At 50.2% G+C, this 16,825-nt stretch overlaps 1 protein-coding gene across 1 annotated transcript in view; it reads left to right on the top strand.

Annotated features, from left to right (window-relative positions):
- Positions 1-9,135: 9,135 nt before the first annotated feature.
- The window catches only part of LOC149364852 (uncharacterized), a 54,472-nt gene continuing 46,782 nt past the window's right edge, over positions 9,136-16,825 (top strand). Inside the window, exon 1 of the mRNA XM_089574778.1 lies at positions 9,136-9,430. Coding sequence (XP_089430904.1) covers positions 9,163-9,430 — 268 coding nt within the window. The 5' untranslated portion in view covers positions 9,136-9,162. The remainder of the gene's footprint in view (positions 9,431-16,825) is intronic.

The raw sequence follows: 16,825 nt of genomic DNA, 5'->3' as shown, positions 1-16,825 counted from the left end.
AGGACGGCGCGTTCCTTGGTTAAATTTGCCTCATCGCGGCATACATTATACGCGGCTGGGGCTTCGGCGCCCACGCGAGCCCCATAACGGTGGACGACGCGCGTCTCGCTCATCGAGGCGCTTGCTGCTGCTGCTTCTGCATTCGGAAGAGGGCGTTTTTATGGCCGCCGTGAGCGGTGTATAGTTGTTCGTCCGCGTGCATCCCTCATAAACGCCTCGTGTGCCTCCGCTGTGTGTGCGCGCATACGAAGGCGGCTCAGTGGAGCCGGGTCAAGGTTCGCTGCTTGGGGCCCTGCGCGGACGCGCGTGAGCCTCCGCTTGAAAAGCGAACGGGCACTTTTGCTGTTGCTGTTCTTGTTTGTCAACCGAGCTGGTTTCGCTTCGCGTTCGTCTCTCCGAGAAAGTGTGGCCGTTGTCTGGAAGGGGCATGCTTCCCAACCTGTGTGCTCATCCTGTATTGCGGGTATGGTTAGCGCCGCATAGTACGTTTAATTAAGCCTTCGACAGTAGGGAGATTCAGCATAGCGGAGACGTATACTGGTTTTACGTACGCCTGCTGTGCATGCGCTGTGATGCTATACCTAAAGAGGCTTTAATCCTACCCGACCTCGCCCTCTCCACTACCCATGCGCAGTTCCCGTACCTAAAACTGTTATACGCCTCCGCTATTGCGTCTGCGGTATGCTAAATCTCTCTAACAATCGTGATTTTTTCGTTATATTCATTATTTCGTTGTAGCGAGGTTCGACTTATTCTATACTGACCGCACGCCTGCCCACTCTTTGTTCAATCGCGCTGCCTCATCCGCGCACTTTCGATGTATTTTGATATTTTTTTTCGCCTTTTCGTATATCTGCAAAGGCCGAGCCAAATGACGGCTCGGCCTTGTCGCGCGCATAATGCTTGGACATGCCCCTTACATGCGCAGGCAGCGCCCATTATACGGTCTCCGGGATATTGTGGCTGTAGTACATACATAATGTTCGGGCTCTCGGCGATTCGTCTCGCGTCGACTTCCGAGTGACGGTCGGCTTAAGCAAGAGGCGTTTATCTCCTAATCTGCGGATCCATTAGAGCGCCACAAGGCTCCGGCGAGATGAGAGCCCTTCCACTAATGGCCCATTCTCGAGACGGGTTCGCTTGCGGCGAGCATGGAATTTTTAATGAGCCCGGCGATATAGCGCGCGCCAGTCTGCAGGCACGTGGGCGTGTATCTTTCTACTTCTCTCTCTCTCTCTGCGTAAGAGCTTCTGCCGAAATTCGACATAAAGAGCTCCGAGCAAAAAGGGCTCGTTGCTTCTTTCACCCCCCCCCCCCCCCCCCTACTTTTTTTTTCTTTCCGGATAACAGCCTAAAAAGCATTCCTCGTGCTGCCTATGGAATGATCTCGGTTTATCTTTCCGGGTGTTCGTTCTGTTTGGAAACCTACTTTGAATCATCCATGCTGGGGAGGGAAGCCTTGGAGATACGGAAGAATGCTTTCGGCGAGTTCTTTTATCTCGAATAAACCGATTCTATAAAATGTAGTAGCTGCCATCTTGTTCACCGTACCTTGCACTCGCACGTACATTTGTCAGGCGCGGCTAGAGGGTAGCTTGGGCTTCCCGGATGGGCATATGCGCTAGGGCATACCTATTCCGTATCGCGTGCATGTTGTATCGGTCGGATCTAACGTATCTTAGCTCGTATTTGTCCTTCTGCTGTAGCGGCAAGACAGTGGCATACGTGAGCGATGGCGACACAGATAGGGCTTTTTGTAGTCGCGTGTAGGTCGTCCACCACATGGATTCCCTTCTACGACGGCTTTGCATCTTCTGGACGTGTAGTTGTTCGTATATCGCGCGCCTTTTTTAGCCGTCGCACAACTAACCCTTCAGCAGCGTCGCTTTGTTCAGTTTTTCCTTTGTACGCACGGTTTTCCTCATTGAGAAGTTTGAATGCTGCATGCGGCTATCTCCAGTCGCTCGCGGTGCGGAGCAAATGGAAAAAGGAGAGAATTTGGGACGTGATTTCGGTGCATATGCAAATAGGAGAGGGTGTCAGTATCAGTTATGCGCAAAGTTATTGAGCGGCCCGCATATACTTTTCAGGCATAATCGTCTTTCTACGAAATTAAGGATCCGGCATCGAATTCAGTCTTTTTATTTGTTTGATAAGCTGGTAGACGCCAGTGATATTGATGTGATCCGTGAAACTTAACACTGGGGGCTGTAATCTTGCCGTGATAAAAAGTTACAATGTTCGGCACGTCTTTGACGAAATGAAGGCGGTTTACAGTGGCGACAGTTCTTGGTGGCACCATTGTCAGGACCTAATTAAGTTCCAAACTACAGACACATGTCCTTCACTTACGCGCATATATATTGAACTGGAAGGCCCTCATTTACGGGTGATCTTCACTTGGTGAGGCATCGGAGGCTGACACATTGTGACTGAGGATACCACAATTGAGATTAGTATCGAACAAGGAGTACAGTTCCATGCTCTTCTGCTGTAGACGACATCGCTTTGGCGTGAAGTAACTCGGTTGTTGACAGCAGAAATTAAAGTTTCTGCCCACTTACGGGCGGCCCTTGTTTCATGCTGACAGGCTTCCGCTTTCTGATTTCATTTACTGAGTTTCAGTCTCTATTAACGAGTCCCATAAATAATGAGTCCCATTTAATGACGTTGCTGCGTCCTTTCCCGGGGCCACACTCTCGTTAGGCGCTCACTAGATTAACATTCGCATTGGCCGCGAGAGGAGCGAGAGAGTTTTCTTTTACGGCATACTACGACGGCTGTGCGGCCGCCGTTTGGCGAAGAGGAAGCCCCCTCGTGTATATCGCTGTCGCCATAAAATGCTACTCCCGAGTACGCCAAACGACCTCCAGAAGTATTGCGTCAGTAGTCTTCTGCTTGCAAATGCTCTTCGGTTCACGTTGCGCGTGACACACATTTCCTGTAACTACATGGAACTACGCTACGCTTGCCAACCTCGCGAGTCACACTGTGCTTTCTCGAAACCCAACACTTGCGCAGAATAGAAGAAACCGAGACGGTGCACTCTAAAGACGAATACACCTATATGGGAGTAAAAAGGGAGTATAAACTGTTCTCTAGCGCACACCCTTTCATAAAAGGACAGTTTTTACTCCTTATTGTTTAGAGTAAGGAGTGTAAAGGCTTTAGAGTACTTTTTACTCCGTACTGTAAATCCCTTTGCTTGCGTGCTCCTCCACGACGTATTTTCGCCGGCGGAAAGAGCATCCGGCTCCTTTTACGTAGCTTCGGAGAGAAACACGGGCGTTATTTTGTTTCAAAACCGCTCGCTGAGCCGCCCGGTGAAGGTTTCGCAAGTGGATATTTCGAGAAGAAAGAGGCAGCAGCGCTTTGCATGCACAAAGCTTGCGTGTTCCACACAGTCGAACGTCGGACGGCGCTAGGTGGAAAGCGGACATTTTTCACAGTGTTCGCGCGCGCCGCAAAGGCCATGTTTGGCCCGGCGGTATAATGCACTGTGGCGCGTAGGTTCTCCGCGGCGGGTGAGTCACCGCGCCGATAGCTCCGGAAAGCGCGCGCGCGTGTCGTCGAGTCGCTCGGCGCGCAAAACGTATTGCAGCCGAGTCCCCGCGCGTAGGACTGTACAGCTGCTGCGGTAGCGTCTGGCGCTGCCCGTGCAACATTTATGCGCTCATAAATACTCCCGCGACTTTGCGCAGACTGGCAAAGCTCGCACCGTGTATTGTTGCATTAAGCAGCGCAGGGTAGATGTATGCGACGCAGCAGTAGAACTTCGCTGATGGCGGAACACGTACACTCTTAGAAGAAAGGTAGTAGTACTTACTAACTTTGGGGTAGTAACTGTTTGTCACATATGTTAACAGTTACTAACCCATTGAGTTAGTAACGGCTGCTACCCGCAGTTAGTAACGGGAAGCTAGTAGTATTTACTAAGAAAATGAATAGAAACTCGTATATGCTGCTAGGTTCTTCGTACGGTGTGCTGGCGTGGCTTGTCAAATTTGTGCGTACTCGAAAAATAAAAAAAGCTTCACAGTCAATTTGACTAATTCCGGAATCCAGACTGAGCTATCAGAGCGTGCTGGCACCGCGCGCACACAATGATTCAGAATGCAGGAAAAGCACAAGTCAGGAAGAATCACACTCGCGCACTGCGCGTGCACATGTAGGGAAATCTTGGTTGGTTGCGACTGAGAGAAGGATGAAGAGGAAAAGTGCACGGGCCTGCCAACTGGCTCAAGCCGAGCCACCACCGCTGCCACGTGCAGACAGAAGAGAGTTGAAAGATAATAGGACAGAGTAAAAGAGAGTAAAGACGCGCGTCGCAACAACCGCGTCCGCCGGAACGGACGCTGGCTGAAAAAGATACACGGCCGCAGCCCGAAGGTTGCAAACCGAATCGCCTGTAGGGAAATCTTTCTCAGTCTTATATACTCCGTAAATCAGACTCTCATATACGGGTTAGTGGCTCGTACCAGTTGAGCTAAGATACGAGCGTTAATTATGAAGTTGAGATTGTAGAAACAGCTTAATCTACCTAACCGCATGCCCCTGCAGAAATGTTTAATCACAAAACCAATTTATTGGCACAACAGTCTGCGTCAGTTACATTCTTTGACTTTATTTTGACTTTATTCTGGGGTAAAAGGAACGGTTACTAACTAGGTAGTAACTGGCGACCGCAGTTAGTAAAAAGGTAGCAAGAGCTACTTTTACTAACTGTACTTTGAAGAGGGTAGTAAGTAGTCAGCAAAAAAATAGTAAAACGAGGTCAGAGTTAGTAACTGCTGCACTTACTACCTTTTTACTACCAATTTACTAACTTTTTACTAACTTTTTTTTTAGAGTGTGGTACGTCACCGGAGAATAGCTTACTGCACAGCGAAAGCATTGCAGTTTTTTGTCTGTGTTGCGCGTGACTGTAAAGCGGAGCGTTGTAGGAGCACGAATGGTGTGTGAGAGAGTTGGCGTATTTAAACGCCTTGGCGTTGGCAAACCAAACATCCCGCTGACTCAGATAGACCTGTTTCAAGGAATGGAGTATTAAGCGAAAAACAAAAACAGTCCTCGAGGATTCGCTCGCGCAACCGTTCTGGAAGGGAGACTGTGGACAACTGCATACAGTTATTATTCTCAGTAGCAATTGATTCCTTGCCCCATTCTGCCAATGTTAACCTTCGTCCGGCAGCGAAAGACGCAGTTATCGTCGAGAAAATAGGATTTAAAAATCTTACCGCCAGTCGATTCAAACTCCTGGCGTTCTTCATGATATAAAAGCGCAAAAGACGACGGACCAGAGAAAGGAGAACACAAGACGAGCGCTGCCTCGTCCTGTATTCTCCTTTCTCTGGTCCGTCGTCTTTTGCGCTCTCTTGCGCTGCCCAACTCAACGTTTTCCTGGCGTTGTTGCCAGAAATTACGGGTTGCCACAGTTTTGAAGGTAATGGCAGTATAACGTGGCCTCTAGGATCCGCACACAAAAATCGTGGTGTGTCGATGCGAAGGTTTTACTGTGGAAAGGCCAAGGGACCGCATTATACCCCTGTCACACAGCAGTTTCAATGCCCATTGAGTCAATGGACATCGAACTCATCGGCGATCGGCCAGTGCCACGCGATGGTTTTCAATGACCATTAAATTGATGAACGTCGACTCAATGGAGGTTCGCGAATGGCCGTTGGGATCTCAAGCGCCATTGGGAACATGATTGGAAAGGAGCGTGATTAAGGAATAAAGTTGGGCTAGTTGGTGCTTTTGATCCGCAGACTGCGACAGTCTGTGGATCCACAGTTACTCGTTTCCGATAAAGAAGGGGGATTTGTTATTATGCGTATACGTCAACGTCTTGCGTCTGTCCTGTGTGTTTCTGCTCTCTGTCCTTTGTGTGTGTTTTAACGCTAGTAATATGTCGCAGTCTGTGGATGATTGGAAACTACCTCGCATGCACTCACTATACGTTGAAAAAACAACATATGAAATCTCGAAATGAACAAAGTATCTTTTTTGATTTCATTGCAAAATTTTAGACTACATTACCCAGTCCGTAAACTAATTTTTATTGAGTGGTCAAAATGACAGCTCCGCAGAACGTCCTGTGGTCAGATGTCAACAAACCGACTCTGTTCTCGTTGTGCGGCCTTCCACAGTTCCGCTTCGTTTCTCTCTCTCTCTTTTTGTCTCTTGGCGCACTTTGCGACAACCGAGACCAAGTACCCCACAAATGCTGCAACTATAGTAGCTATGAACACGGCAAAGGCGATCACTGATCTGTGGGTGCCTCATCGGCGAAAAGTGAATGCTTCTGAAAGGAAGTGCGCATCGCTGCGCATCGCTGCCCATCGTCGCCCCGCCATCGCTGTCTTTAGATTGTGCCGAAGTGAGGAGTAATTGAATAGCTTTTTCCGAAAACAGTCTCAATTAAAATAACACTTTCTTCAACATTCGGCTCGTTTTACTCAACTTCACTTTTTTTTTTTTTCCAATGTTGCTATCACTAGCGCCATCTGTCGTATCGCAAGCTCACTACTCACTCTATAATTGAAATTTGCCGCGTGGCAACGGTGCATCTGGGTGGCCCTCGAAAATTTCAGTGGAAATTGGGTCAATGGGCATTGAGATTGCCCATGTGACAGGGGTATATACGGTTATCGCCTTTCGCAGCCCCTTGGACATTATAGTCCCTCTCCAGAAGTGATCATCGGCCATAACGGCGAAATCGCTATGGACCGTAACGGAGGGAAGAATAACCGTACATGTTGCCGCGGAGTATACGATTCCTGTAGCCACGCGCAATTGCGTTCGCGATCTGTTGGAAGCGTCCTACGCGCGCGCATGCCTTCGGACAACTGCCGCGCAGAGACTTAGGCTGGCTGTGAATATTCGGAGGGCTTTGGGGGCGCGACCGCGAAGGGTCACCCGAGGTATACACCGCGCATTCGCGAGCAAGTGCCCCTGCAGCGTTTTATTGCGCCAGTAATGAAATAGGGGGCGCGGGGAATTACTCGAGATTATACACTGGTATCATTGTAATGACTCCCATTGTTTCATCTGTCCCCAACGGCCGTTTCATCGCCGGTTGGCCTGCACCATTGCGGCGTAATCGTTGGACGCGTGCAAGCTAACTGCGAGTGCGGCCTGTGCGCAGGAGAAAGTCTTGGTGCTTGAAAATAAAAAAAGGAAGAAAAAGAATAACGTAACCTCTTCACATTGTATGCGCCAAAGTAACGTCTTCACATTGTATACGCCTCCTGACATGGTTTGCTGTCAGTTTCTCCGTATACGCCGATGGGTTTTCGCTTTGGACTTACTCGAGCAGTCGCGAGAGCGGTGATCACAATGGCTTATCGCGGGGCTCCCGTAGTTGTACAGCGATGTTATAAGCTTTATCGGCACACAATATAATGGCAGTACTTTGGGGCGTTCTGTGGCGCGCACAGGTCGCGTGGCGCTCTCGATCACTGCACGAAGCGTGTGGAGGTGGGCTGCACTCGGCAGCCGCCGTCAGTGCAGCCTCTCGGGCTCCTTTGCAAAGCTCGTTCATCACGCGCATAGCCCGTGCCTCTGGGAATGGAAGGAAGTCGTCGGCGGGCGTCTGGGTTCCTCTTCCGGGTCTTTGTTTCCGCGGTATTATAAATATGCCCGCATCAGACGCGCCAATTTCGCGCCCGCGTTCACTGTATACGCCTCTCTCACCGCACGGGCATATACCCGGCCGGCCTGCACCTTTCACTTTCCACCCGGCGTCTGCGCTTGTCTACACGCTCTGCACGGCGATATGTCAGCAGAGCGGGCTTGTTGGGAGCTTTGTCAACTTCCTGGGCTTGTGTATATACTTCACGAGATTGCGATACCTCTGTCGCGCTGGAGATCTTAATTGAAAACATATCGGTGCATCGTACGAAATTTGTACTCTTTTGATGCTCCTCAGCGAAAAATAACGCGATTCGCGATTTGGAGCGCACCCGACAATCGGCGACGAAACAAAAAAAAAAAAAACAAACAAAGCAGTGACGTATAGAAGAGTGTAACTAATAGAGTTCGAAATTGAAGTGTGTTGCTGTTAACTTGTGATAATTCAAAAGCGACGATTAAATTTTGTCGCACTATATTCCAATTCGTCATAAGTCGAGATTGTACGAAAGGCGAGCCGGAGTGCAATGAATGTATACAAAAACATGCTGTGGATGTGGCGTAGCGAGCAGACTACACGGTGTTTGCAAGCTGGTGCGCAAGAGCTGATCGAGTGGTCCTTCCTTTTTTTTTTTTTGTGAGTGGGGCTGTAATCAGGCCGAATATCGAGCGAGGCTGGGGTCCTAACGAAGCTGCTATGGGTGACTCGCCTAGCAGTGCCCGCATGCTATACTAAGGCCGAGAGTATACTGTCACGTGGTAGTGACGGCAGTCCAGCGGTCAGGAAGACAACAACAAGACTTCGGAGCCCTTTATTTGGGCTGACTTGCGCCCGCGAAAGAACTAAACAGCACGGCAGCGCCGTAAGCAACAAACGTGCTCGTCAGTCGTCGAACCACGAATGCCCGCCGCTCGCTGAATCGCTCAATTGAAAACCAGCAAGGAAACTCCGAGATAACAGGTCAAAATCAACTACAGTAATCTGGAAAAACGTAGATGCAGTTATTCATGCCTGTGATAAATCGAGATTAGTCTGGTCGCTTCTCGCGTCACGAAAAAAAGGGATAACGCCCCGTTCCCGCGGCCTTGAGCGCGAACGAGCGGACAGGTACGCGGCAATATATGGCTATCTGTAGTGACAGCCTGCGTGCAGTGTGGCCCATTTTTGCTACAAATGAAGGGCATGTTACAAGACGTGACCAGTGACTGATTTTGCCACCGATGGTGAGCTGATTGTCATAAGCGCGTTCCTGCTTGGCATCACCATTTACTTGATGCGCGCGAGGTTCTTGAACGTCTTGCCGTCTCTCGGCGGCCACGCGCTCTGGTGTTCTCGCTCATATTGAGCGACTCTACATATATCCATCCCATCCCATCACATTCTATCACGTTATACTCAAAACAAACAAACAAGTATATGATAGTTTAGCGCTTCCAAGAGAGATCTGCTGTAGCAGTTCCTTTCGTTTCGATTCATTGCTTCTATTTTGTGATTCCGCGCAGTCGTCGTCCGTCCTGGACGGCGGAGCCATGAGCGGCAGCGGCGGCGACCCGGCGGCGGCCGCCGCCGCCTCAAACGGCAACGCCGGCGCACCTCTGCCGGCGGCGATGACGACCTCGACGGGCTCTGCGGTCGGCGGCTCCCTGCGGCCCCCGAGCAAGCTGCGGAGGCCCACCACGCTCACGTCGTCGGCACACGCCTCGGCCCCGGGCCCTTCGCCGCTGAGCAGCGGAGGCTCGGGCGCCAGGACTCCCCTGTCCGCGGCGTCCTCCCTCTCCGCCCTCAACGACAAGTCCGGTGAGCTGTATTATAGTATATATATATATATATATATATATATAGCTGTGGCCACATTATCGGTGCGCGTTTACAAGCGGCAGCAGTGCGAATTTGTGTCACATTTACTCCTGGCTTCATCAGCACGCTTCAATAATTGTATGACTGAACAAACGAAAGCATCAGTTGTGATAAAATTTAGTCATTAATTCATTAATGAGTGCATCAGAAACTCATCAGAAGATTGCGCCGTAAATTCATCAAGCGTGTACACCCTTCCAATTTTTTCACGGTATCACGCGAGCATCGACCGTTCGCTTGATCAGCGCCCCATGACGGACGGAACCAATCGGCAAACTCGCCGAGAGTTGGCCCATGCGCAGGTCACTGTGGCCGTCGTCTGCTAGGCTGTTCCCGGAGCTGCTTGCAGCCCCCGACCCTTTCCTTCAGGAGAAGCCACCTGCCGCCCAGCTGCAAACAACTCTACTCAGCGTTTCTCGAACGAACCTTGCGGTCAATCTTTCGTTTGCTCTTGTTTTGTTTGCAGTTGTTTGCTTGTATGGCTGTGGCCCACGATTTTGATAAGCGGGAGATAAAAAATGCCAGGTAGTGCGGTAAGCTAAGGAAAGGGTGGGTGGTAGCGCGCAGCTCCAGGAACAGCCTGGCAGACGACGGCCGCCGCGGCCTGGGCTTCGTGCGCATGCGGCAACTCTCGGCGAGTTTGCCGATTCGTTCCGTCATAGGACGCTGATCAATTGAGCGGTCGATGCTCGCGTGATACCGTTAAAAAACTGGAAGGGTGTACACAATACGCGCCCATCAAGAAATCTGCCTAGAATTCCCTGTGTAAACTCGACATGTTCCTCACAACGGTACGTAAGAAAACTATCTTCAGATAATGGTCGACAACGCAGCTGCGAATACCTCTCAAAGGAAGCCTTCCTGCCAATGACATCGATCGTTTGTCGTGACGTCGTGCTTAATCCCCCAGCGTGATTAACCGCGACGTCATTGAACAAACATTTACGGGGCCTGTCTTTTGGGTACGGGTGCCTTTTGCTGCTTTTGCGCGTGCGGACCAATCAGTGATTGGCATTACTGGCCGATCAGCGTGGCGCGTTGTCACGGCGTCATTTGTGACGTCACTGCACTTGGCCAGTCAGCTTGGCGCGTTGTCATCACACCCCGCGTGGCATCACTCCATTCTAACTACCCCTTCGCGGCGTTTTCCTCCTAGCGTGTTACGCCAACAATGACGCCGCAGAAATTGGAAACGTGACCTTAACAGCTGTATATGCTGTAAAATGTGGGCCGTATAATACTGTTCCCGGCGTTCGGTTGAACTTCCCCTCTGCTAGTGTAGTGCTCTGCTAGTGAGCGTGCAGTTTAGTGCAGTTTGGATGCCCATGGCGGTCACCTGTAGTGAGCGTTGAGGCACCTTGTGTTACGAGTACCAGCTGAAGGTGGTGGTGGTGGTGAAAAACTTTAATCAAGAGAGCTTGAGGGTTAAAAAATAAATAACCCTGCTGCATGGTCGGTATCCTTAGTCCGGGACACCGCATGACGAGGCCCCGTCTCGCGCCCGCTTGACCAGAGGCCCTTTGGGACTCCAGTGTGGAGCAGTTGAGGAGGGCAGTCTCCCATGCCTCTCCGGTGGGGGTGGGGGAGGGGGGAAGGTGAGGATTCTGAGTACATGCCCACACCATGTGAAAGATATCGCAGATCTCTCCACAGTGCGGGCAGCGCCCATCTGTGTTCGGATCGAAGTGTTTTGCTATTGCAGGACAGAGAAGGGTTCCTGTCTGCAGGCGCCGCAGAGTTCGCTCCTCCGCCTTACTCAGCCCCTTGGCAGGTGCCGGGTAGAGACGGTGGCTGTCGCAATAATAAATTAGGATTTCGCGGAACCGCAGAAGCGGTTTATGAGCTTCTGAGCCATGAGAGCTAGGATGAGGAGCCCGGTGTGTGAGCGCTCGGGCGGCCGCATAAGCGGCCTCATTGCCTCGTAGACCCTGGTGGCCAGGAGCCCAGATCACTTTTGTGCGAGTTGGATCGGCGAGAGCGCGTCTTAGAATTTGCTGAAGGGGGCCAGTCGTTTCGTAGCCGAATTGTCTGAAGGGGCCAGTCGTTTCGTAGCCGAATTGTCGCTCAGATTGTCTCGGAACTTAAAACACAGGAACTGGCACGGATGAACTGGCACGGATTTTCGAGTTGTGTACTGAAATGCGCCTACTAGTTTCCTCTTTTAAGGCTGTTTTAGAGCGCAGCTCTTTGGCGTCCGTTCCTGGGTTTCGCGTCATCGTCGGCCTCGTAACCAGCTCCGCCCCCAATGTCACGCTTTTCAATTGGTCGAAATGCTCGTGATGTCACAGTGCGCGAATTTCAAATGGGGCCAATTGTACTTTGGCTAGTAACCATGCAACCAATCAAAGGGATCGTATAATGATGCTGCAACTAAGTTGGACTGAGTTTAGTTAATTGCTTAATTAATCACTTAGCCTAATTAATATAGAGGAGATTGAAGAGGTCAGAAGAAAAGAAAAGACGCGCGCCGCAGCGACAACAGCGTCCGCGGAAGGAGACGCTGCTGAAAAAAACATAAGTACGAAGCCGCGTTCCCTCCACCACCACGCACTTCCCCACTCAGTAAGACGTTGCTCGTTTCATATACGTTGTGTCGAACATCCTAGACAGTTCCAACAATTGACAGGTTAATGACAGAACACGATGGATAGAAATACAATAATATAAATATGAAATAGCCTAATTAACCTTTCTAGTTAGACCGCATAAATCAATAAAACCGAGAACGAAATTGGTCGAGTTGGGGAATCGAACCAGGGTCTCCGGAGTGCGATACGAGCACGCTAGCCACTCCGTAATGCCAGCTGAATGGTTTGGAATGAACAAAGGCGCGTCTAGCTAATACGGCGTCTTCGTTCACTCCCATCTTCCCCCTTTCCCTTACGGCGAGGTGCAGGTGTCCACCCAGATATGCGAGAGAGATACATTTCCTTTCCTCAAAAAATAAATTTACCGTCCAGCAAGGCGTACAGCCGAATTGACGATGGCGTTCTGTGGACTCCCTGGCAGCGTTGCAAGACGCTGTCGCGTTCCACTCTTACAGGCGAAGCTTAACATGTTAACCACACATCAGTAACACGCAGACAGCCAATGGACGCGTCATTCGCTGGCAGCACTTGATTCATCATTCACAACCACATTGTTAACGTACGCTCCCTTGCCGCACATGCCAAGGACGTACACCACGATCACATTCTGCGCCATTCCTCTGTACTTTGCTTTGCTGAAACCTGGATGGATCCCGAAGAGCCTCTCGAAATCATAGATTTCCTATACTGCTGTGGTGCTCGCAGAGACCACAACAGAGCGGCGGGAGTCGCTATCTACTTGCGCACAGGTCTCTGCAATACCAGTCGAAATGTTTGGCACGTCACATGAAGTTGGCGAACTGTGCGCCGCAAAGTTGCCCAACGGCTTGCTGGTAGTATAGCTGCCTACTTCGCCCCTACCGCACTCACGAAAGACGTCGTGCACTTCCTGCAACTCGCATTAACCGTCCATCGATCCACACCGATGTTAGTAGTGGGGGACTTTAATGTTGACATAAAGACAAACAGCAATTTCCTAACACTTATGCGGGAGAACATCCCGTTCCTCTCGCTCGTAACGCGTCCCACGGCTGTGACAATCAAGCATTGGTGTACCAAGTCGAACATATATCAGTCTATTTCTCCGACCACAAAGCTTCCTTCATGACTGTCAAGAACTGTTAGTGGAATCTTTGTTAAAGGAATACGTGTGAAAAATAAAAAAAAAACTCTGTGATAGCGCATACATGTGTTGCTCGATTTCTTTGCCTCAATCTATCGAAAAGGTGAAACAGCTTATTTGCTGCGCTCAAATTTCGCATTAGGAAGTAACGTAATCGTCGGTAATTTTTATTCAAACTGTTCCTTAAAAAGAACTTAAATTTTTTTGGAGAACAGGCGAGGCGCTATACGCTCGGAATGGTTGCTTCTGTTCTGAGCCTGGCAGTGTCATTGAACCCTTCAAAGCGCGGTCGTTATTTGAAGCTCTTTTGGCAGCTTCTGGGCCCGCTTCTCTTTGCGTTGCACTAAAACTTACAGAACGCCCCCTTTCGCTCGTGGTTTCCGTAAACAAACTGAAAGTTTTGTTTAGAAAGCCTCTCGCACCCGATAATTCAAGAAAGTTTAGGGACGCCCAGTTGCGCTGCGCGCGTATACGAACTTATCGCCTTTATTGCAGCGGTGTGTGCGAAGACAGACGTTGTGCACCCTATAGGAAAGCTTGCTTGTCAGCAGTCCCGCAAACAAAACAAGCACGCGTATGCCTTGGAGGTTTCGTGATTTATGTTTCGCAGCCTTTCCGGCTCTCTGTCCTCACGGCTCGTGCGAAATAGCGTGGACAAGACGGAGAACGCGACTCGCTGTTCGCTTTGTAGTTTGTTGGAAGCAGCCGAGGGTGGGCGCCGTCTGTTCCATCTCTTACGTACACGAGCTTCACACGTGGCTGTGAGTCTCTTTATCAGGAAATCCAAACGAACGGAAATCCGCTTGCGGATTGCGGTGGACACGTCATAAGCCTCTCAACGAGGCATTAGAAGCGTTTCCTTAGCCGAGGGCGCGTGCTGTGAGATCGTTTTTCGCTCTCCGATTACTGCTTATACAGTGAAAGGAGCACTACATCAATTGCAGCTTTTTAATGTCCACAGGCCCGTGTACTGGTCGATGTCAGTGCACGTTGAGGAACCCCAGGTGGCCGAACTTTCCGGAACCCTTCACTACGGCGTCCCTCATAGCCTGAGTCGTTTTGGGACGTTAGACTCCCGTAAACCAAACCTTTTTAGTGTCCACTATGTTTGGACAGTCAGTGCATTGACGCGGTTCAAGGCGCCTGGACAGCGATGGGAAGTGAGTAAATAAAGACGCAAACACATAAATAAATAAACGCGTAGAACAAACTGTGTCTACAAAGCGGGCCTATAATCACGGCACTCGCAAGCAACGGGGCGACCGCACAGAAGCAAACGGGCACATTGGCACGCAGGCAGGTCCGCGGTGTGAGGGGAAAGCCCGGCAGCTGGGGACCACCGGCGACGATCGGTAATTAGCATATACACACTCTGCTACCAAAGCAGGTGAGGGAGAAGGGGAGATCGAACACGTTTCGAGGACACGCACGCACGCCCGTCGCTCACTGTTCGTCCTCGGCTTCGAAGTGGTCGACAGCGGGCCCCTCGCCCTACGTGGGCGTCGCTCTGCCTGCTCCTCCCCCTGATCCAGTCTCCTCCTCTCCCGATTACCTTCCCATTCATTGTCGATTGTTTTTAAAAGCCCGGCGCATCGGAAGCCTGCCCTGTGGTTTGTGCGTCGGGAGGGGATCATGGTCAGTGGGGAGAGAGAGCGTGTGCGCCGTCCGTCCGTCTAATCGGACGCCATCATCATCGCCTCTGGGGTTCATGGCGCTGTCCCTCCAGAGATGGACGGCGCAACTTTTCGTACGCCGCAGGTTACGAGGTGGTGGTATACGCCCCTTTGAAACGACGTGCTGCGGGCAGTTTCATCATCATCATCATCATAATTTTATTACAACATCAACATTACAGATGCTGAGGACCGTGAACAAAAAGCGTCTAACTGGGCTTGACGGGGTTCGCGGCCCCTAAAAACATGCCCCCCCCCCCCCCCCCCCCCAAAGTTTTTTTTTAACCAGAAGGCTTACGCAAATTAGACGAATGAGACAGCACCGGCGCTGAAGAGGCCAGTGTAATATAGAAATGTGTGGTTTGGTTGGGTTTATGGGGTTTAACGTCCCAAAGCGACTCAGGCTATGAGAGACGCCGTAGTGAAGGGCTGCGGAAATTTCGACCATCTGGGGTTCTTTAACGTGCACTGATATCGCACAGCACACGGGCCTCCAGAATTTCGTGTGCTGTGCGATGTCACTGACGTTAAAGAACCCTAGGTGGTCGAAATTGCAGGAGCCCTTCACTACGTAGTTTAGTGGGACACGTTGTTGCTTTGGGCGAGATGATGCCTGTCAAATTTAGCGAGGATTTGTGTTCAGTGTATTCGATATAGGAATATACTTATTCATCATTCAGTGTAACGAAATATATATATATATATATATATATATATATATATATATATATATATATATATATATATATATATATATATATATATATATATATATATATATATATAAAGCCAAACAACATATTGCGCCAACATACATTATACCAACTTGCACAGTGTTTGGCATGCACAAACTTGCCCCTAAACATATTCTGTTCAAATCACTATTTTTCTTTGTAGTGTCGGGGCCTGCACAAATGGACAGCGCCACAGTTGATGTTTGCAGTGTACGTCAATCATGACATTGTGGACGGACATTTTGGTGTGCCGGGCCGACCTTATATGAATGTAGTTAACGATACTCTGTGTGTGCGGAGTTTGTTGTTCGAGATCGCCGAATGAAAATATATCGTCGGCGCTGTTGACGAACGCCAAGGCACGGAGGGAACAGGCGACAGAAAGAATGTGAACAGGCGACAGAGAGAACGTTTAAACGTGCAGCTAATTCGCTAACTTTGAATTGGGTTGATCTTGTGCGAAAGACCAGTCCGGGTTGCTCTATAGTCCGTAATCGCAGATGCATGTAACCCATTTAGGTGCGGCCCCTTGGAAGCTTGGAATAACGCGATGGCGTTTCCCTGTTCAGTGCTCACGAACCTCGCGCTGACGACGAAGTTACGCGCGAAATCCGGGCGACGCAATGTCCCTTTCCAGGAAGCAGCGCGACAGACATCTCTTCTCCCACGTCCTGATGCGCGGCTCGGTTTCTTTCCTCTCTTTTTGTTTGCTGTTTGCACGCCTCATCAAGGAGTGAAAGCGACGACGTCATGTCGGAAGGGCGGGGGAATCAGATGGGAGTGTCGCTAATCGTGTCTCGTTTGCGCAAGGCCTCGCGTAATAGCTAAGAGAGCCATGGGATACCTGCATGGGTGTCTGCCGAATATATTTGACTATCGTTCGAGCTGAGACTTTTTGCGCAGTTCTGACGTTCTTCCGAGCCCTCTTCTCATTGGAATTTGAATAGGGGGAAGCGGGAGTAGGCCTGGAGTTGGGTCAGCGAGTCTATAGGACTGGAGTGGGTCAGGGGTCCAGCACGAGGTAACGATACCCTTGTTGAGATCAAGAAGAGAAAATTGGCGTGGCAAGGGCCTGTAATGCGGAGAGAAGACAACCGGTTGAGTGTAATCCAAAAACATTTAGCAGAGGGCGGCAGAGAATCGGATGTGCGGATCAGATTGCAAAGCTAGCGGGTACAGTGTGGCAACATTTGGCATATGACAGGGTTAATTATGGC

The sequence above is a fragment of the Amblyomma mixtum genome, chromosome 2, assembly GCF_055824585.1.
Source record: "Amblyomma mixtum isolate Tamu chromosome 2, ASM5582458v1, whole genome shotgun sequence".
NCBI lineage: Eukaryota > Metazoa > Arthropoda > Arachnida > Ixodida > Ixodidae > Amblyomma > Amblyomma mixtum.
The sequence above is the reverse complement of the archived record's forward strand: the minus strand, read 5'-3'. Positions and strand labels throughout refer to the sequence as shown.